Source organism: Carcharodon carcharias, chromosome 12 (genome assembly GCF_017639515.1).
Source record: "Carcharodon carcharias isolate sCarCar2 chromosome 12, sCarCar2.pri, whole genome shotgun sequence".
Taxonomy (NCBI): Eukaryota; Metazoa; Chordata; class Chondrichthyes; order Lamniformes; family Lamnidae; genus Carcharodon; species Carcharodon carcharias.
The window spans coordinates 93,948,860-93,971,438 of NC_054478.1; the positions used below are offsets into that span (position 1 = coordinate 93,948,860).

General features: G+C 41.4%; 1 protein-coding gene across 1 annotated transcript in view; it reads left to right on the forward strand.

The window, feature by feature from the left end:
• The window catches only part of zc3h15 (zinc finger CCCH-type containing 15), a 40,318-nt gene that overhangs the window by 12,656 nt on the left and 5,083 nt on the right, over nucleotides 1–22,579 (forward strand). Inside the window, exons 2-7 of the mRNA XM_041201762.1 lie at nucleotides 3,911–4,012; nucleotides 4,441–4,549; nucleotides 9,886–10,038; nucleotides 12,945–13,030; nucleotides 16,241–16,420; nucleotides 22,386–22,532. Coding sequence (XP_041057696.1) covers nucleotides 3,911–4,012; nucleotides 4,441–4,549; nucleotides 9,886–10,038; nucleotides 12,945–13,030; nucleotides 16,241–16,420; nucleotides 22,386–22,532 — 777 coding nt within the window. The remainder of the gene's footprint in view (nucleotides 1–3,910; nucleotides 4,013–4,440; nucleotides 4,550–9,885; nucleotides 10,039–12,944; nucleotides 13,031–16,240; nucleotides 16,421–22,385; nucleotides 22,533–22,579) is intronic.

The following is a 22,579-nucleotide window of genomic DNA, read 5'->3' on the forward strand; positions in this document are numbered from 1 at the left end:
TCATCCTCACCCATTTGCCTGCCCTAAAAGCATCTGTCCATGACAGTATCAATAAGAGTGACCACCTCACAGTCGTTATGGAAACAAAGTCCCACCTTCACATTGATAATACCCTGCATCATGTGTAGCACTGCCACCATGTGAAATGGGATAGATTTTGAACAGATCTAGCAACTCGAGACTGGGAATCCATGTGGCACTGTGGGGAATCGGAAGCAGAATTGTCCTCTAACACAATCTGTAATCTCATAGCCTGGCATATCCCCCACTCTACCATTACCATCAAGCCAGGGGATCAACCCTAGTACAATGAAGAGGGCATGCCAGAAGCAGCACCAGGCATACCTGAAAATGAGATGTCAACCGGGTGAAGCTATAACACAGGACTACTTGCGTGCCAAACAGCATAAGCAGCAAGTGTTAGACAGAGCTAAATGATCCCACAATCAACGGATCAGATCTAATCTCTGCAGCCCTGCCACACCCAGTCATGAATGGTAGTGGACAATTAAACAACTCACTGGAGGAGGAGACGGCTCCTCAAATTTTCCCGTCCTCAATGATGGGTGAGCCCAGCACATCAGTGCAAAAAATAAAGCTGAAGCATTCGCTACAATCTTCAGGAAGCGCTGAGTGGATGACTCACCTCTCCCTCCTCCAGAGGCCCCCAACATCACAGATGCCAGTCTTCAATCCACTCCACGTGATATCAAGAAATGGCTGAAAGCACTGGATAGTGCAATATCCCTGACAAAATTCCGGCAATAGCACTGAAGACTTCTGCTCCAGAACTTGCTGCGCCCCTAGATAAGCTGCTCCAGTACAACTACAACACTGGCATCTACCAAGCTATGTGGAAAATTGCCCAGATATGTCCTGTACACAAAAAGGACAAATCCAACCCGGCTAATTACAGCCCCATCAGTCTACTCTCGGTCATCAGTAAAGTGATGGAAGAAGTCATCAACAATGCTATAAAGAGGCATTTGCTTAGCAATAACCTGCTCACTAACGCCCAGTTTGGGGACCGTCAGGGCCGTTCAGCTCCTGATCTCATTACTGCCTTGGTTCAAACATGGACAAAAGTGCTGAACTTCCGAGGTGAAAGTGACTGTCCATGACATCAAGGCAGCATTTGACCAACTGTGGCATCAAGGAGCCCTAGCAAAACTGGAGTCAATGGGAATCGGGGAAAACTCTCCACTGGTTGGAGTCATACCAAGCAAAAAGGAAGATGGTTGTGGTTGTTGGTGGTCAGTTATCTCAGCTCCAGGGCATCACTGCTGGAGTTCCTCAGGGTAGTGTTCTTGGCCCAATCAACTTCAGCTGCTTCATCAGTCACCTTCCTTCCATCATAAGGTCAGAAGTGGGGATGTTCGCTGCTGATGATTGCACAATGTTCAGCACCATGCGCGACTCCTCTGGTACTGAAGCAGTCCATGTCCAGATGCAGCAAGATCTGGACAATACTCAGGCTGGGGTTGACAAGCCACAAGTAACATTCACGCCTCTTGAGTGTCAGGCAATTACCATCTCCAACAAGAGAAAATCTAACCATCACTTCTTGACATTCAATGGCATTACCATCACTGAATTCCCCACTATGAAAATCCTGGGGGATTACCATTGACCAGAAACTGAACTGGACTAGCCATATGAATACTGTGGCTACTAGAGCAGGTCAGAGGCTGGGAATCCTGCGCTGAGTAACTCACCTCCTGACTCCTCAAAGCCTGTCCAGCATCTACAAGGCACAAGTCAGGAGTGCGATGGAATACTTCCTACTTGCCTGGATGGGTGTAGCTCCCCACAGCTCTCGAGGCTTGACACTATCCAAGACAAAGCAGCCCACTTGATTGGCACCACTTTGACAAACATTCACTCCCTCCACCACTGACATACAGTGGCAGCAATGTGTACCATCTACAAGATACACTGCAAAAACCCACCAAGGCTCCTTAAACAGCACCTTCCAAACTCACGACCACTACCGTCTAGAAGGAAAAGGGCAGCAGATAGATGGGAACACCACCACCTGGAAGCTCCCATCCATGTAACTCACCATCCTGACTTGGAAATATATTGCCGTTCCTTTACTGTTGCTGGGTCAAAATCCTGGAACTCCCTAACAGCACTGTGAGTGTATCTACACCACATGGATTACTGCGGTTCAAGAAGGCAGCTCACCACCACCTTCTGAAGGGCAACTAGGGATATGCAATGAATGCTGGCCCAGCCAGCAAAGCCCACATCCTGTGAATGAATAAAAAAAGTTAGTTTAGTTAGCTCTGCTTTCATGCCCTCATAATTGCCCTTATTCAAGTTTAAAATACTAGCCTTAGGCCCACTCGTGTCTCCCCCAAAACTGAATGTAAAATTCAATCATATTATAATCACTGCAATCAAATGACGCCTTCACTCTGATGTTATTAATTAATCCAATCTCATTGCCCGATACCTGTTCTAATTGGGTCCAGAACTGCTGTTCTAAGAAAAGTGCTGTTCTAAGAAAGTATCCCAAAAATATTCTATGAACTCATCATAGGCTACCTTTGCCCACCTGATTTTTCCAGTGGGTATGTAGATTAAAATCCACCATGATTATCCCTGTATCTTTCTGACAAGCCCCATGCCATGGAAGTGAGCAGCACCGTGATATAGAGCTGCCAGCCAACCCATGCTGCTACTTAATTCTGAGAGGAATGGCCCCATGCCCTGAGCTGCCTATGTGCAAGTATTTGTTATTGGAGGGTGAGCAGCACTTTGGAAGTGAACTGTTGAGACAAATGTTTTGGCTGCTTGCCCCTTTAGCTTCTCTGACATAATGTCCTTTCCATGATCTGGTTACCAAAATTGTGCATGGTACACCAACAAATTTAAATCCCCTGATTTGTGCTTTACATCTCGTCTCATGAAACCCATTAGCTTATTTTTCCCTAGGTATAAATGAACACTAGGTGACAATTTCATAGAGTTATTTGCAACTTTGGCTTTCACCAATGTGTCTATTGACTGCTTGACCTGTTGCTAAACGTTCGCATTCTGAATGGATGCCCAAGCATTTGTACATCGGTTACATAAATGTATTCCATGGAGCCTTGATGCCGCATATAAAGTTTTAATCTATGTTTTATTAATTTGCGTATGTATACCTCAAGCTTCTGTTACAAATATATTTTGATATGGTCTAAGATTTATCCACCAGTGAAACACCAACAATACCTTAACACTCAAAATTCAAACAGCTACAAAGCTGCAAATTGGATGAGTGTAAACTGGAGCATATTACTGGGCTTCAAGGTTTGATATGCCAGTAGTAATGGGCTGTAAATTTAATGCTCTTGAAGTGCTAGGATAGAAAAATATCCAATTATGTAATGTACATTGCATTTTTGTTGTCTACCATGTCAAAATAAAATTGAGTTGACCTTCCTTTTTAGTCATTTGAAGGTAAAAAGGATTGTTTAAATATTTTTAAGTATTAGTCTCTACCAGTTTCTTGCTTGTGGGCCCATTAACAGGAGGGATACTGCACTATGAAGTGATGGGGCACAGGTGTCTCTGCATGTAGTTCCTCACAAGTTAAACTGATCCAAATAATACTACTATCTAGTGAACCAGCGGAGACATTTTTATATAGGATGAGTTTTTTTAAAATCATAGAATCTGGAGCTATATTTCAGTGGATCTGTTCACCTTCTAGAAGGAAGCTGCACTGCCCTCTCTTTCTAGCAAATAAAGATAAGGGGAAAACAGCACTGGATCCAACTTGGTCACTATTTCGTAGCTGACCATGAAAAGAAAAGCTCGAACATAGTATAGCATCCACCATAGGTGAAGGTGGGGCAGGTTGCATTCTGAATACCATTTACCTACTTAAACTTTAGATGTTGTTGTCTTGCCATTCTAGGATAAGACCTTTGGTCTGAAGAACAAGAAAGGAGCAAAACAGCAGAAATTTATCAAAACTGTCACAAATCAAGTCAAGCATGGACAGACAGGTGGAAAGCAGGTACAGTAAATTAAATGTTGAAGGCCTGTAAGTTGTGCAACATGTGGTTGCCTTTCATACAATGTAATCTCAGACAAATTGGACAAAATCTACCAAGTTTGTTTCAAAGGTTGTGCTGGGGAATGCTTTCAGCTCTGTTGCAATGCTTGAAAACCTGAATGTCAATGATAAATGATTTGAAATGATCAGATGGTTGCAAAAACTCCATATGTATGTCAGTTAATGACAGACTTGTACCTGGGTGGCAGTGTTTTATTAAACTGGAGCTGTGAGTTAGACAAGTGAATTCTATTTCGGATTGTTGATGAATCATTGGGATACTGAAACTCCTTTGTCAAAAAGCTGGAGCAGGTAAAAACTAGTGCTTCCAATCAAAGTTATTATGCACTTCTTTTGCTTGTTAAGAGATTGTTTATTTTCTTCTTTAGATACCTTATGGTGAAGAAAAGAAGTCTAAGAAAGATGATAAAAAGAAAGAACTCCAAGAGCTGAATGAACTTTTTAAACCTGTAGTAGTCGCTCAGAAGATCAGCAAAGGTATTTTTCCTGTTTGTCAATTGTGACTCTACTCGTTCCATCATTTAGATTTAATATTTGATGTTTCAATCTCCATTGAGACTGATAACTTTTAAAAAGAGCTATGAATTTCCCATTCTGATTCAAAGGATCACTCGGCAATTTAAGACTTTTACTGTAACACAGAGTAATGTTTAGTCTGTTGATTTTAGGAGGCAGCTAATACATTAAACTGCAGAGAAGGCATTCCCTAGTAACTACTTCACACAACTGAAAAACCCAAGCCACGCTTACACATTGTACTGCACTTTCCAAAGACTTGTAATCTTGCTGTTAAAGCCCAAAATTCCTTCCTGCTCTAACAGGATCTTTTCTCCCTGCTTCAGGGTGAATCTTTGTGTCCTTTTAAACAAATTCCCCTTCATTCAACAATTTGAGCTTAGTTGAATAGACTTTTCCATGCAAATCCCTCTGGTGATTCTGTGGTCTTTAATAACTCTTCACAGTCCTTGTTTCCTTAAACACAGGTTCTATCCTCACCAGGCTTCTGCTTGGTGGTTAACCCAAAAGCAGTCTTCTCCTGCCTGGCATAGCAACATCCGTTGCGGGCCGTCTTCCCCAAAACCTTTAGTCTGATTCCCCCTGAGAGTCTGCAAGCAGCAAGGATAGCTGTCTTTTTTGTGTCCAAGTGTTAAATGTGCACCTTACCTTCAATAAGTTTTGACCTGGGCCTCTGTCCCCATGGCAACTAGGTCGCATGGGTTTGTCTCCAGGCAAACTTGTATGACGTCATGTGCTGCTCTCTACTACATTTTACCTTGAATTAAAGGAGACAGTTTTAATCATAACCATCTTATAATGTCCAGCAGTCATAATAATAAATACTGGCAGATAATTAAAATACTACCATTGCCCTAAAACGGTTCGATGTTCTTCATTTTGCCACAAGTGGTAATATTAGTGCCAATTACTTTAGACTCAAAATGGTCATGTCTAACCATCGATTTTGCCAGTGGTCAAAACTGTACAGCGTGACATTTTGTCTGAGCAAAATCATTTACCTGTCAGATATGACTCATTGATTCAGCAGCCTCAGCACAATTATTGTATAATTACATTGTTACAACCACACGAGATCAGTGATGTTCTAATGTGCAATTATCAACATTATCTCAAAACATACAGACTACAGTTTTTACTTCTTTTGTAACATACCATGAGCAAAAGTACAATACCAAGGTAATACTCAGATTTTTCTTTCTCCCCTTAAGTGACGTTGCTTGTTCCCATTACTGAACAAGTTGCATCATGTCTTCATTGTTTACTCATCAGCTTCTGCCTGTCTACTCCCTTTGTCTTTGGTCTGGTCTTTAGCTTAGAATCACAGAGACATGGTATGATAACACAGGAGACCACTCAGGCCACTATGTCTGTGAGAGAAACTCAGTTAATTCCACTCCTTCCCTTCTCCCTCGCTTTCCCCTTAGCCCTGCAAATTCTTTCACTTTGAGTACTTATCCAATTTCCTTTTAAAAGCCTTGACCGTATCTGCCTCCACCATACACTCAGGGTAGTGTATTCCAGACCCTAACCGCTCGCTGCATAAAAACACTATCCTCATATTGCCCCTTCGGCCAATGGGAGCAGTTTCTCCCTGTCTACTCTGTCCAATTCTCTCAAGTCTGCTCTCAACGTTCTCTTAAGGAGAATAGCCCCAACTTCTCTAATCTATCCACATAACTGTAGTTCATCAGCCCTGGAACATTTCTTGTAAATCTTTTCTGCACCCTGTCTAATGTCTTCATATCCTTCCTAAAATGCAGTGCAGCAAATTGGATACATTATTCCAATTAAACCCAATATAACCCACAGTTTTAAAGATTCATCATAACTTCCTTGCTTTTGTACTCAATCCCTCTATTTATAAAGCTCAGGATCCCATATGTCTTTCTAACCACTTTCTCAACCGGCCCTGTTACCTTCATCGATTCGTGCACATATACCCACAGGTCTCTCTGTTCTACACCCTCTTTAGAATTGTACCCTTTATTTTATATTGCCCCTCTGCATTCTTTATTATTTCCTACCAAAACTTACCACATCGCACTTCTGTACATTAAATTTTATCTGCCCCTCTGTCCAGCCTACCTATACCCTTTTGAAGTCTAATATTATCCTGCTCAATGGTTCACAATACTTCCAGGCTTTGTCATCTGCAAATTTTGAAATTGGTCCCTGCACAGCTAAGTCTAGGTCATCAATACATATCAAGAAAGGCAGTCCTATTACCAATTCCTGGGGAACCTTATTTTACACCTTCCTCCAGTCTGAAAGACACCTCTGCTCCTCTCTCTTTTCTGTTATTCAGCCAACTTCAGATCCATGCTGCCATTTTCCATTTTGTTCCACAAGCTTCACCTTTGCTGGCAAGTCTATTATATGGCTCTTTATCAAATGCCTTTTAGAGCCCTGTGGTGCTGTGTACTTGACTCTGACTGAACTCTCTCAATGTACCATCTCTACCACAATTATTCAGAACTGAATTCTGGCTGCAGAGGGAGATGTGCTGAGGAGACTCCTGTACCATTTGCCAGGTCTTCCCTGACTGACTAGCAGTCACCCCTTCACTCTCTGCCTGCACATTCTTAAGCTGCGGGGTAACCACATCCAAAAACGTGCTATCCACAAAACTCTGTTTTGCAGATGCACCAGTGGGTCCAGCTGTCGCTCATGCTCTGAAACCCAGAGTTAGTCATTCCAGCTGATGCCAATTTCTGCGTATATGGTTCTCCAGGACACAAGAAGCACCCTTGAGTTCTCACAAAGAACAGGATGTGCATTCCATGGTCTAAGATGCCCTGTGATGTCTCTACTTTTTAGACTAATTAAACTTAGAAATATTAAAGATTTATATTTTTAAAAATCTTACTGGCTACTTGCCAATCAGCACCTTTCCTTGTATGTTTAGTCACTTAGTTTTTGTTGCCTTACTCCCTGACACTTACACTCGTTCCACTCTGCTGCTCCACCTCTGATCTCCTTCAGGTACACACTCCTTCCCTCTGGACTCTCCAAACAACTAACCATCTCCTGCTGTCCTGTGATGTTACTCCTTGATTTCTTTATTGATTTTGTTCTTGCAATGCACACTCTGTCCTCTGCTGACTCCCAGACACCACTTTTATCTGTTGGTCTTTGGCACTGTTTTCCCTCAGGCCCACTCTCTGACTCACCCTATATCATTCCCAATTATTACACTATCTTTCACTGTCTGTTTCCCACATTGTTTTTTTTTTCTCCTATTTCAGCAGCAACTACGGTGCAGCATCGCAGGACATTGGGCCAGCAGGAATAGTGCACCATATCAGTGTTTCTGATTCTTCAGTTCTTCATAGACCTGCACAGACTTGGTAGGGAGAGAGATGTGTTTCAGAAATCAGCTGATGACATTAACTACATTAATACCAAGGATGTACTAACATCCAATATCCCCTGCTGCCCCAAACTCTAGCCCTACTCCTAAAGAAAAACACATCCTGTATGTTTGTGATAATGCTGAGAATTCTGGACAATTCCATCACATAATAACAAAATAAAGGCCTATAATTTTAACTGTAACATAAACATTCTATTAAGTTTTTTGGTAAGCAGCTGTTATAATACTGGATTCTTGCCACTAGCGACATTGTAACCCATTTATTCATTAATGTGTATTTTACGCTGGTCTATGTTGTCTGAAGCATGATTCTATTATTACCTGTGCAAATCTAGAGTTCACTAATGTTTCTGGACAGATAATATTGCAGTGTAGGAATTGTCCTGTTATACAGTGACCTGAATCAGGAACCACAGCAGTCATCGCCAGACATGAACCTTTTTGGTGGAAATAATTAAACAAAGGGAAAGATTCAAAAAAGAATGTATTACAAAGAGAATCAAAAATGAAATCGAAAAGTACAACAGAATTTTACTTCCGACTGTCTAAAATTAACTTTTGTTAATGTAGGTCAGGTACTTTAAGGTTTCAGTATGCATTCAGTATACATTTCAAGATAACACTGACCTTTGCCATGAAGTATTGTCTTAGATGTTGCTGTACTTAAAACTTACATGCTCTTGAAGCTATCTTAAGTTAACCTTTTGTATTTGGTGTACTTTTTAGTTGAGTAAAGTATATTTGCTTTATATGAGTAGAAATTGTTCCTGTCCTTAATGGGATAATTTGGTTAGAATAAATCCATGTAAAATATTAATGGAAACAAAAACAAGATGCTGGAAAAACTCAGGCCTAGTAGCATCTGTGGAGAGAGAAACAGAGTTAACTTTTCGAGCCTGTATGACTCCTCTTCAGAGCAGATAGACTCAAAATGTTAACTCTGTTTCTCTCCCCACAGATGCTGCTAGATCTGAGTTTTTCCAGCATTTTCTGCTCTTGTTTCAGATTTCCAGCATCTACAGTATTTTGCTTCTATATTAAAATAATAATGGGTCAGTTTTATCACAGCTGTGGAAACCTTTTTATGGAATCTTTTCTGGGATTGGCAGCAATGGAGCAGCTCTTAGGTTGGTTTACAATGGCACCTCTTGTTTGCATGGAGTATTCAGGCTTCCTGTTAGAAAAGCATAGGAGGGAGGGTGTTCCTAATTGAGGTCCTCATCCCCCATGTCAGAAATTTCTGCTGTACAGTATTTTTGAACAGTGGAGAGGAGTACTTTGAACAAAGGGTACTCTCTGCAACCTCCACCCACACCCTCTTCTTCCATACACCCGCCTCCCAAATCCTGAGTTTATTCCCCTTTTAACTTGTAACCTACTCCCAGCCAAAGCAAAGATCAAGCTTATTGCATAATTTACATCTTTTAACTTCCTAATATATTTACTCTGATGTAAAGTGCATTAAAGTTTTAGTTGTAATTGAACTTGTTGAATTTTCAATGGTTGCTTTGTGCTTGGTCTCAAATCCCCAGTGAGGTTACTGACGATGCCATCCCAACATTTATACAATAATTAAGCTAAGGGAAAAATTCAAAAAGGAATGCGTTACAAAGAGAATCATAAATTAGATCAGAGAAGGACAATGGAGTTTTATTTTTGCCTGTCTGAAATTAACTTTTGCTAATCTAGGCCAGGTGCTTTAATGTTTCAGTAGTTATGGAGGATCCGTATACATTCCAAGATAGCACTGACTTCTGTCAAAAAGTATTGTCTTAGATGTTTCTGTAAATTTTAAGTAGTTATACTTGATTGTATCTTAAATTATTCTACCTTAAGGAAAAAATATTTTTAGAAATAAAAGGTCAAATAAGGATAGAAGTTATTACTGCGAATTGTGACTTCTGTTTGCTTTTCCTTCCAGGAGCAGATCCCAAATCTGTGGTCTGTGCTTTTTTCAAGCAAGGTCAATGTACCAAGGGTGACAAATGCAAGTTTTCTCATGACCTGACCCTGGAAAGGAAGAGTGAAAAGCGCAGCATGTATGTAGATGCCAGGGATGAAGAGCTTGAAAAGGGTATGTTGACAAAGCAGAGATGTTAATTTATGTTTATTACAGTAACTTTCATTTAAACTTCTCATTTGGTTCCCTTTTATTAAAAAAAAGCTAGTGAGACATTTGTATGCATTTTGTAATTTAGTTAAGCATAACTCAGGAATGCTTTTATGGGCAAGCATTATACTGAGTAATTTGTACCTACCTTTTAGGCCTGTATGAAAAGTTCCCATCTACCTTCTAAACATGTTTACTGCTCCAGTTTAAATCTGCCATACTGTAAATGTATTCAAGTCTTATGAATATATATACAATTTTTATATAGGTTTTCAGCTCAACAAACAGACTAATCTCCATTTCTGAATGTATCAAATAATGTTAAAAGAAAACTTTTTAAGGATGGAAATTAGATTCATTAGATAACTCTTATATCGCTACAGTCCTGCAGCTGGCCATGTACACTATACCATCTGTATACTATAACATCAAGAATTGTTGAGGTTAATACTCATATGTGATATTATTGTGGTTGTAGTTGTATAAAGTAATGTCTTTACCACCTTGGTTTTGACTTGACAAAAGAGCATAACTGTTCTGCAATATAAGTTGAGACCTAACAATTTTTACAAATTTGACCACATACCCCAACAGTGGAGATGAGGGATTGTTTTGGACATTCCCAGAGATTCTTTGCTTATGCTCTCCATCTTTAATTTCATATAGCTCTCGTACTTAAGTACTACATCAATTTGATATTTCTTTTTGTTCTATTCACTTTTTGGAATAAGTTCCTTTTTTCTTACCTTTTTCCTATTGCAACACTCCCCATATATACTTCACACATCATTCATTAAATACCATTCTTGGTGTGAAACATTTCAGAAGAATAGTTAACAGATGTTGAAACCAAGTGAGGAAAATTTTTTATGCAGAATTAATGCCTTCCCATGTCAGTTACTGCATAATGTGAATGTGACTTTAGTTATACTTTACTCTGCCCCTTAACTGGACGCTTCATTCCCCAGGAACCAGTTCAAAGCTATTCTCAACTCCCAGTGGCTTGCTTCCTTTTCTGTTTTCAGCCAGGTAATTTATAAGCTGTGAACTGACTTTCATGTTGAGGGTTACCCTGGAGATTCCACCCTCTAGCCAAAGCTAGGCGAATCTTCAGGCCTCATTTAAGTCCTCAGGAACTTGTGTCCTTCTATCCGAGCACATGCACCTTCCCCATTCTGCACGGTGAACCATAGAAACTGGCACTTGCACTCATTCTCCCACACACACAGGCTTTCTATGGCCTGTTCTCTCCCGCTGCCCCCCATCAAAGCCCATCTTCTTGGCAGTGTGAATCACAGGGACCTTATCTCCAGCAGAAATGCTGATTAACTGTCATCTAAATGCCTAACTCCATTCTATCTTGGAATTAAATAGACTGTTTAAAGTACAACTGCACGCAGTACACTAGCTGTGGCCTAACCAGCGTTTTATACAGTTCCAGCATAACCTCCCTGCTCTTATATTCTACATTGGCTAATAAAGGCAAGTATCCCATATGCCTTTTTAACCACCTTATCTACCTGTCCCGCTACCTTAAGGGACCAGTGGACGTGCACATCCAGGTCCCTCTGATCCTCGGTACTTCCCAGGGTCCTACCATTCATCGTGTATTCCCGTGCCTTGTTTGGCCTGCCCAAGTGCATCATCTCACACTTATCCAGATTAAATTCCATTTGTCACTAACCTGCCCTTCTATATCCTCCTGTAATCTATCTTCCTAACTATTTACCACCCCACCAATTTTTGTGTCATTTCGAAGCCAGGCCCCCAGAGTATTACAAAAATAAAAATACCTGGAAAGACTCAGCAGGTCTGACAGCATCTGCGGAGAGGAATACAGTTAACATTGTTTTCAAGATGCTGTCAGACCTGCTGAGTTTTTCCAGGTATTTTTATTTTTGTTTTGAATTTCCAGCATCCGCAGATTTTTGCTTTTACCCCAAAGTATTACCCTGGGTCTCTGGATCACTAGTCCAGCGACAATACCACTACGCCATCGCCTCCCCCTTCAATTGCTGAGAAGGTATTTGGATTTCCATTTCTGCATTTTCTCCAAATCTCAATTTTACTCACCATGGCCTGGGTAGCATCATCTTCCTTGGGAAAGACAGATGCAAAAGTATTCATTTAATACCTCAGCTATGCACTGTGCCTCCATGCGTAAATGTCCTTTTTGGTTCCTAATTGGTCCTACCCCTCCTCAAACTACCATTTTACTATTTATATGCTTATAGAAGACTTTGGGATTCACTTTTATCTTAGCTCTGTCTCTTTTTATTCTTACCTTACCTTTTCTTACCTTATTTGCTTTTTTACCTCCCCTCTGAACTTTCTATATTCAGCTGGTTCTCAATTGTATTTTCTACTTGACATCTGTCATAAGCATATTTTGTCTTCCTTATCTTAATTTCATCTCTTTTGTCATCCAGGGATCGTTGGATCTGTTTGCCCTACCGTTCCCTTTCAAAGGAATATACCTTGACTATGTCTGAGCTATCTGTTCTTTGATGCACAAACAAGGTATATTCCCTGAAAAGAGAAAGATAGGGCAAAGTGATCCAGAGCTCCTTGGATGACAGAAGAGATCTTGTTGAAATCAAGTTTTGTACAGTGCTCCGTCACCATTTGAAGTGCAATGTGTACTTAATGTGAGTTGCTTCAATTTCGGTGTTAACATTTTGACTAAGACCTCTGAGGCCATTTCTATTTTTCTTAATCTCCAAATTTAAACAAAAGTTAGAATATACAATTAAATATTTATAGTTCTCAATACTTCTAATGCCTATTAGTGCATTTAAGTGTTGGGTTGACTCTTTTAACCTTGTGTTAGTATTTGATCTCAATTAGATAAATTTACTTTCTTATCTTAGACACAATGGAAAATTGGGATGTGAGAAAACTGGAAGAAGTAGTGCAAAAAAAACATGGTGATGCAGAACAGAAGAAAACCGTAATAGTAAGTACACACTAAGAGCCAGAAAGTCCTTCACATTGCACCACTCAAAGGGCGGTGCAGACACCTAACATTGTTTCCAAAATCTGCTCAGCTTTGTGACCCCTGTGTATGCTGGATGACCTTGAATCACTCCAATCCTAACATCTCTCAGCCCAACTGGCTGTTGTGATGCAAGATCCAAATTTGGGCCATGCATGTGCAGGCCGCTTGTTCATAGTTCACTGTGCAAAAAACTGTGAAGCTGCAAGATGGGCACTGTACTCGTGTTACTTAAAGGGCAATGCATCCAAACTGCTGATAAGATTTTGGAACTTTTTGTACTGCAATACTGAAGTACTTTGAGCTGTTTTGGAGGTGTGAGGAGTTCCTGGATTTGCCAGAGTGTGTTGCTGCATTCTCACAGGAGGACCGGAGGTGTAGATGACCTGTCCATACAAAGGCTGCAACAGGTTTGGGATAGTAGTGGCAGTGCCTCTGGGTCTGCAGGATGTATGGAAAAGGAATAGAGATTGCGGAGAGATCAAGCTGTGCATCATACCCTTATCCAGAACCAGAGTTCTCCAGGTTCATTGACAGGAGACTTTGCGGCAGGCCATCTCGATCTGCATGATCATTAGTCCTCTCTCATGTTCTGCCCCATCAAGATTGGTCTGACTAGGCCTGTATTCACTGGAGTTTAGAAGAATGAAAGGGGATCTCAGTAAAACATAAAATTCTGACAAGGCTGGACAGACTGAATGCAGGGAAGATAGTTCCTCTGGTTGGTGGGGGTCTAGAACAATGGGTCACAATCTCAGGATATAGGGTGGCCATTTAGGACTGCGATGAGGAGAAACTTCTTCCCTCAGAGGGGGGTGAACCTGTGGAATTCTCTACCACAGAGGGCTGTGAAGGCTAAGTCACTGAATATATTTAAGAAGGAAATAGATTTCTGGACTCTAAAGGCATCAAGGGATATAGGGAGAGAGCGGGAGTATGGCATTGAGATAGAGGATCAGCCATGATCACATTGAATGACGGAGTAGGCTCAAAGAGCCAAATGACCTACTCCTGCTTCAATTTTTCTATGTTTCTATGAGGCATGCCAAAAGGCTTTTGAGAAATTAAAAGCCACCCTGAGAAACAAACCCATGCAAGCTGCCCCAGGCTTCAATAAATCTTTCAGAATAGCTGTCAATGCAAGTGACATAGGAGTAGGAACAGCCCTACTCCAGGAAGATGACTCCTGAATTGAAGACCCGATTTACTACTTTTCCAAAAGGCTAAACAATAAAGAGATGTTAGCATTTTGTTAGTTCTGCAGCGTTTCAAGGTCAGATATCAGTTGATTCGAAAGCCAGACCACGAACTAGCTGCAAGTCATCAAGCAGCCAAGGTAATTGACAGCAATACCTTGAAAGTGGGAGGTCCCAACAGAGAGAAGAATCTTGTCCTCCCCACCCATGTATTCCAGTTTAAAGTTTGCCTGAGAATGAGCTCCTAGCTATTCAACTACAATAAACATTACAGCCAGTATGAACCTTTACATTACAAGATCCTCTCTTCAACTTTAAAGTATCAAACCTATCCAAAGCAGTCCAGGCCTGCCACACGGGAGACTGGAGATAGTAAACCATAGACTGAGATGCCTGTAATCTGTATAAATACATTACCTTCACTTGTATCCATTTTTTTTGAGAGAGAGATCAAGTGGGTAACATTGCATTAATTCTGGCTAAGTGTGAGAGAATAAATAACTTTTTTTAACACTCAAAAGCTTGCTGCTGAATATATTTAACTGGAACACACTTAAAGGGGTAAGAAACGCACACCTCTTTCCTTACAAAACATTCTGATCTTGGGTAGAAAGAAAACACACACATTCTGTCTGGAATACCTTCTGTGCCCCAGTGTTTAATTTATCATAATTTAAATTGTAAAAATATTGTTCATTGCAGCTTGAAGAAGGGCAGGTTGGCTGCATTAGCTTAGCCTGCAAACAATGCTGCCAGTCCTCCCAGCTGAGTACAGCAGCAGCAGGAGGAGTGGTCAGCTGCGAGGGACCAACTCAGCCAAACAATTAATCATGCAGATGAGGTGGATGCATCAAATTTCGATGTTAGCTACCTTGTTCCATATGGGCTTCAATGACCAGCAGGTCTCCCCTGACTCCGAGGGCAGCTAATTGTTTTGCTTCTAGGCTACCACCCGTTATCCCCACAGTTCTTTTGCCCTCTCTAGGGACACTTTTCGGGCTGGTTAGTTCAGTTGCGTGGATGGTTAGCATATGGTTCAGAATAACGCAAACAGCACAGGTTTGATTCCCATCCTGGCTGTGGTAGACTTGGGATCTGCCTCCTTGCCCTGCCCCTGAGAGTGGAAGGCAATAACAAACTATCACTGACAAAAGCTGCCAAGAAAATGGCTCAGGATGAAGTATCAACAGACATTGAGCCAAGGACCTACCTTAGGGCAGAGCACACTTGCCATGCCATGACAGAGAGACTCTGCTCTATCATGCCAGAGGCCAGAAACTCCCTGCAGAAAACGAGCTATTTAGTAAATGTTTAATAAAATCTGGATTGAAGTTTTCATAATTGTTCAATGCTTAGTAAGGTCTTGCAGTGTAGAACTGTCACAAGTGCTCACTCTGGTTGATGTTAGCTGACCTGTCAGACAATAGTACATGTGTTACATTCGGCCTCTCATTCCTGCTTAGGGAGAGGAACAGTAGCCGTCCTTCTGGAAATGGGTATATGTACTCATCTGGTTTATCTGGACAGTTTCAGGTAAAATCTTAGTTGTGGCACTCAAAGCTTCTGTAGGCTCTAGGCACTAATTAGTACTTTTGCATGATATTCAGTGATGATCAGTGGCAATCCAACTCCAATAAGGAATTAGTCCCTTGGAGAAGAGAGTGGGAAAACTGATTTCCTTTGAGTGTTGCCACTAAACATGAATAATTTGCATTTATATTTCTCAACTGTCTCGTTTCCAGTACCTGTACAAATTGAGTTAGTTCCATTACAGAGGTAGAATTTATCTGTACTTAAGAGCAACGCACATTTTAAAACACATTTTAAATGTTTACAGGTTTTGAGATGCAACTGAAATTTAATTGAAAAGATTATCTACTTTGTTATAGCATTAGTTTTTTAAAATGTGTTGTCTAATTAGTTAAATTGTATGGGGAGGTATGATTGAATCATCTTTGCTTTATTCCCTTGTTAGGTATGCAAACATTTCCTTGAAGCCATAGAGAATAACAAATATGGCTGGTTCTGGGTCTGTCCTGGAGGAGGAGACAGTTGTATGTACCGTCATGCCTTGCCACCAGGCTTTGTATTGAAGAAAAACCAGAAGAAAGAAATAAAGGAAGAAATTTCATTAGAAGATTTAATAGAAAAGGAGGTAAAGAAAAACATTTTTTATTACTTAACCTCAGGCTAAATGGCAAAACTCAGACTGTGAGAACTTCACTTATTTGTGCGCAGGATGATGTCTAAGAAATGCTTTTAACTTTTTGGATGTTTATTTATCTGTGGAGTGACTTCGATCAAAATGTTGGTGCTTTTCCTTCTGTACTTATGGAGGCCCTTTTAAGTGCTAATATTGCGTTAAAAACAATGTAATTTTTGAGCCAACACCCAATATCCTATATTGGCATATTTTCACAGAATACAGGGCTTTTTACACTCTTCTCCATTGACATTGTGTTGGTCTAACTAGAATTGGGGGTTGTGTTACAAATATAACATCTATAAGATTATTTTGGTACTGTATCATTAATTTCGGATAAAGTGGTGGAATGCAGGGGTTCATGTGAACTGTTCTGAATTTTGCCCGACAACAAGCTTGATTGCTTAGTTGTTAAAGAGGGGCCAAGGTCGTTTTACTGGGAAGAAGGTACAAAACATTCACACCTGTGGACAATAACAAGGACATCTGGGATGACTGTGGGAGACTGTTAGTCTTCAAGTCTCAAGGGAAGTGTTAGGAATGTCAGGTTTTATTAATGTTTATACTTTAAACTCCCTATTTAATTCCAAGACACAATGGAGTTGGAGTTTAGAAGAAAGTTATTCGGTAATTTTATTTGGATACAATGCCTACGTGATTCAATGGAGATGAGCTTTGAAAGGGGAACACGCCATGGAAAGGCATTATAATATCGGCTTACAGGGTTTTCTTAAATCTCTGACCCTCTCAATCAGGGCAGTCTACAAGAATCTGAGAGAGAGTAGAGAGATGGAGGCATCCAGTGTCTGTTGTTCACCATGCAGTGTGGGTGGGAGCTCACGCTCATATTGAAGAGACCAAGTTCATCAGGATTTAAACAGGGCTGGAAAATTCACCTAGCTTTGGGTAGACAGAGGAATCTCCAGGGTAGCCCTCACCGTGAAAGTCAGTTCGGGAAACAGAAGATATCCGACTTCAAAAAGACGAAGGAAGAAAGCCACGGGGAGCCAAGAATAGCTTTGGACTGGTTCCTGGAGAGTGAAGTGTCCACTTAAGGGACAGAGTAAAGTATAATCATGGAGGGGGATTTTCAGTCATATTAAATGGGGAAGCTTTTATGTAGTTTAGAGTATAACTTGCCTACTGAAAGTTGCTTTTAGTTTATTAAACTTTGATGCCTTGTGTGATCCTTTTAGCCATTCATTGGAAATCAAATATCTGCAGGGATTGTAACAATTTTAATTCACTTCCTCCTAGTTTGTTTCAAATTTCGATAGCATACACAAAGTAATTGGCTGAGAGCTATCAGACCCCTTGTTGCACCCCACAGTACATTAGCTTGCCAGGCTCGTGCTCTTGGTCCAACCAGCTTCAGCTACTTCATCAGTAATCTTCATTCTGTCATAAGGTTAGCAGTGAGCTGTTTGCTAATGATTCCAGCATCTGGTTTCTCTAAGCTCTCGGATATAAAGCAGCCATACTGGTTGACAGCAAAAGGCTGGCAAATGGTAGGCATTAGCTATCTCATAATTTAAAAAGTCCAGATTCTCCTGAACTATCAGTGATACCATTGTTGAGTGTTCTACACCAACTTTTTGGAGGTCTCCATTAACCAGTCATATCATTAGCCTGCATAAATAGAACAGAGGCAGCCTACTGAGATACGAGTGACTGGCTCACCTGGCCCCTCAGAGCCTCCCACCATCTACAAAGCTTAAGTTAGGAGTGTGATGGCACTAGCATGCATTGGTGCAGCCAGAACAACACTCAACAAGCCTGATGCATCCAGGATGACTGTCTGACACCACTGCCAAAAGACTTGATGCATTCCTGAAGCATATCTATAGCTGCATATGTTCCTCCTGCAAAATGCGCTGCAGCAACTCTCCAGGGTTACTTTGACAACATTTCCCTCAACTTTCACTGACGTACTGGGAACAGGAACAGCATATCATGGGACAGAGTTGGCTTTTTAATTTGTTCATGGGATGTGGTCAAAGCTGGCAAGGCCAGCTTTTATTGCCCATCCCTAATTGCCCTTGAGAATGTAGTGGTGAGCTGCCTTCTTGAAACGCTGCAGCCCATGTGGTGGAGGTATACCCGTAGTGCTGTTAGGGAGTGAGTTCCAGGACTTTGCCCCAGTGACAGTGAAGGAACTGTGATATATTTGCAAGTAAGGATGGTGTGTAGCTTAGAGGGGAACTTGCCGGTCATGGTGTTCCCATGGGTGTGCTGCTCTTGGCCTTCTAGATGGTAGCGGTCGTGGGTTTGGAAGGTGCTGTCTAAGGAGACTTGGTGAGTTCCTGCAGCGCATCTTGTAAATGGGGCACACTGCTGCCACTGTGCATCAGTGCTGGAGGGAGGGGGTGTTTGTGGATGGGGTGCCAGTCAAACAGGTTGCTTTGTCCTGGATGGTGTCAAGCTTCTCGTGTGTTTTCAGAGCTGCACTCATCCAGGTAAGTGGGGAGTATTCCATCACACTCTTGACTTGTGCCTTGTAGATGATGGACAGGCTTTGGGGAGTCAGGAGGTAAGTTACTCACTCATTTCTAGCCTCTGACCTCTAGTAGCTGCAGCACTTATATGGCTAATCAGTTCAGTTTCTGGTCAATGGTAACCCCAAGGATGTTAGTAAAGGATTCAGTGATGGCAATGCCATTGAATATCAAGGGGCAATGTTTAGATTCTCTCCTGTTGGACATGGTCTTTGCCTGGCACTTGTGTGGCATGAATGTTACTTGCCACATGGAAACCCAAACCTGGATATTGTCCAGGTCTTGCTGCATTTTGCCAAGGAATGATTTTGTATCTGAGGAGTCATGAAATGTGCTGAACATTGTGCAATCGTCAACAAACATCACTACTTCTGACATTATGATGGAAGGAAAGTCAGTGCTGAAGGTGGTTGGGCTGAGGACACTATCCTGAGGAGCTCCTGCAATGATGTCCTGGAACTGAGATGATTGACCTCCAACAACCACAACCACCTTCCTTTGTGCTAGATATAACTCCAACCAGTGGAGAGATGAGATTTCCTCCTGATTCCCATTGACTCTAGTTTTACCAGGGCTCCTTGATCTCAAGGGCAGTCAATTTCGCCTCACTACTGGAGTTCAACTCTTCTGTCCATGCTTGAACCAAGGCTGCAATGAGGTCAGGAGCTGAGTGATCCGGGCAGAATCCAAACTGAGATTCAGTGAGCAGGTTATTGTTAAGCTAGTGCTGTTGATAACCCCTTCCATCACTTTACTGATGATTGAGAGTAGACTGATGGGGCAGTAATTGGCCTGTTTGGAATTGTCCTTTATGCGTACAGGACATAGATGGGCAATTTTCCACGTTGCTGGGTAGATGCCAGTGTTGTAGCTGTACTGGAGGATCTAGGCCAGGGGTGCAGCAAGTACAGGAGCACGTCTTCGGTACTATTGCCGGAATATTTCCTTATATCAAATGGAGTGAATCGAATTAACCAAAGCCTGGCATCTTTGATATTGGGGACTTCCGGAGGAGGCAGAGATTAATCATCCATTCGGCACTTCTGGCTAAGATTGTTGCAAATGCTTCAGCCTCACCTTTTGCACTAATGTGCTGGGCTCCCCCATCATTGCGGATGGGGATATTTGTGGAGCTGCCTCCTCCAGTGAACTGTTTAACTGTCCACTAATATTCACAATGGGATGTGGCAGGACTGCAGAGCTTAGATCTGATCTGTTGGTTGTGGGACCACTTAGCACACTGCTTATGCTGCTTGACACACAAATAGTCCTAAGTTGTAGTTTTACCAGGTTCACACCTTTTTAGGCGTGCCCAGTGCTGCTCCTGGCATGCTCTCCTGTACTTTTCATTGAACCAGAATTGACCCCTGGCTTGGTGCTAATGATAGAGTGGGGGGAAATGCCGGGCCATGAGGTTACAGATTATGATCAAATACAATTCTGCTGCTGCTGCTCTTCACCCTCAGTGCCTCATAGATGACCAATCTTGAGTTGCTAGATCTGTTCAAAATCTATCCCATTCAGCATGGTGGTAGTGCCACACAACACAATGGAGGGTATCCTTAATGTGAAGGTGGGACTTCACCTCCATGAGGACTGTATGAAGGTAACTGTTAAAATCATGTCTCTCAAGGCTGAATTTTTCTTTTACAAAATACTAGGACATGGCATGATCTGGACATTTGGACGTTAACATTGGATTTTTTTTTAAAGTTCATAAGTTCACCTTGGAACTGTCAGCAAGCAAACTTCTTCCAAGAAATCACCTGACCTGTATGGTACTTGAGGAAGATCTGGTTGTTTGTTTTAAACTGCAATCATTTTAATTGATGGACAAAAAAATGAAAACAAAAGTTGATAACTTGCTGGAAATCACATGAGGGAGAGGTGGGGGGGTAAAAAACATAAGTTGTGCACCTCCTTGTTTTGGAGGCAGTCTTGTTGGATAACAAGCTGAGAAAGGAAGGCTCCCTCTCACTACCTTACCTAAAATTGCGTGTGGCTATCAACCTGTCGCCAGAGAACCTTCATCTAAGTGTAACCAGTCTGCATTTGTACCTGCGAAGCTGGACAGTTGGCGGGAGTGGGCGGGAGATGGTGTTGCAGTGGGGAGACAGTACATGGTAAACAGCAGGAGGCTTTCATGCCCATGTTTGACCATATGCCATGAAACTTCAGAGTTGATGTTGAGGACTCCCTCGGCAACTCTCTTCCAACTGTATACCACTGTGCCGACACTTCTGTTGGGCCTGCCCTGCCAGTGGGGCAGGACATACCCAGGGATGGTGATGGTGTATTGGAAATTATCTAAGATATGTTTCCGTGCGTATGACTATGTCAGGCTGTCACTTGACTAGTCTGTGAGACAGCTCTCCCAACTTTGGCACAAGCTACCAGATGTTAGTAAGGCGGACTTTGCAGGGTCAACAGGGCTGAGTTTGCCATTGTTGTTTCCCAGTGCTTACGTCAATGTTGAATGTTCTGTCTAGTTCCATTCCTTATAGATTTGTAGCGGTTTGTACAATTGAGTGGCTTGCTAGGCCATTTCAGAAGACATTTAAGAGTTAACCACATTGCTGAGAACCTGGAGTCACATGTAGGTCAGACCAGGTAAGGACAACAGATTTCCTTCCCTAGAGTACATTAGTGAACCAGAAGGGTATTTACAACAATACAGCAATGATTTCAAGGTCACCATTTTACTTTTAATTCCAGATTTTTATTGAATTCAAATTCCATAGTCTGCCATGGTGGAATTGGCACCACATGGCTGGCTGAGGCTCTGGGTCTCTGAATTACTACACTGCCTCCCAACTCCAAGAACTCCTCCAGTCACAAAGCATTCTGACTTGAACGTATATTACCATTCGTACATTGTCACCAGATTAAATGTGAAATTTTCAGTTAGAGACCATCATAGTATCATCAGTGCAAAGACTACAGCCAAACATCGCACTCTCAAAGCATGGGCAATAAATATGTTCCTGCCAGTAATGTCAGTATTGCATGAACAAAAAAACAACTTTGACCTTTAAGATTTCAATTTATAATAGGGCATGTGTTTAATATGGTGGAAGATTTATTGAATAAAACTGACTAAGTTGCTCTTGGTTTAAACTCAATACCACTTGTAATGTAAAATATTAAGACAAAATACAAATCCTATGATTTATGTATAGTTTGACCTTTGAATTAATTTCAGTTCAAATCTATATTGCTATGCACATTCTAACCACATGGTGACACTAGATGTTAAAAAATCTACTGGGTGTACTGAATTGCAGTTTCTTCAGTCATATTATAAAGTCTTATACAGTTAAGTGGCTTGAGTTACCTTGAATTCTTAGCTATATAATGAGGACAGACTATATTTGTTATTCACAAAAGGATAAATTATTATAATGTTGTCTTTATCTTCTAAGAGAGCAGCCCTGGGACCAGACGTAACCAGAATCACCCTAGAAACTTTCTTAGAATGGAAGAAAAGGAAGAGACATGAGAAAACTGAAAAAGCCCTGCAAGAACTAGAAAAGAGGAAAGCAGATTTCAATGCTGGAAAAGCTTTTGGTGTATGTAGATTTGTTCTTTCTACCATTTACTGAAATAGTCCTTTTTT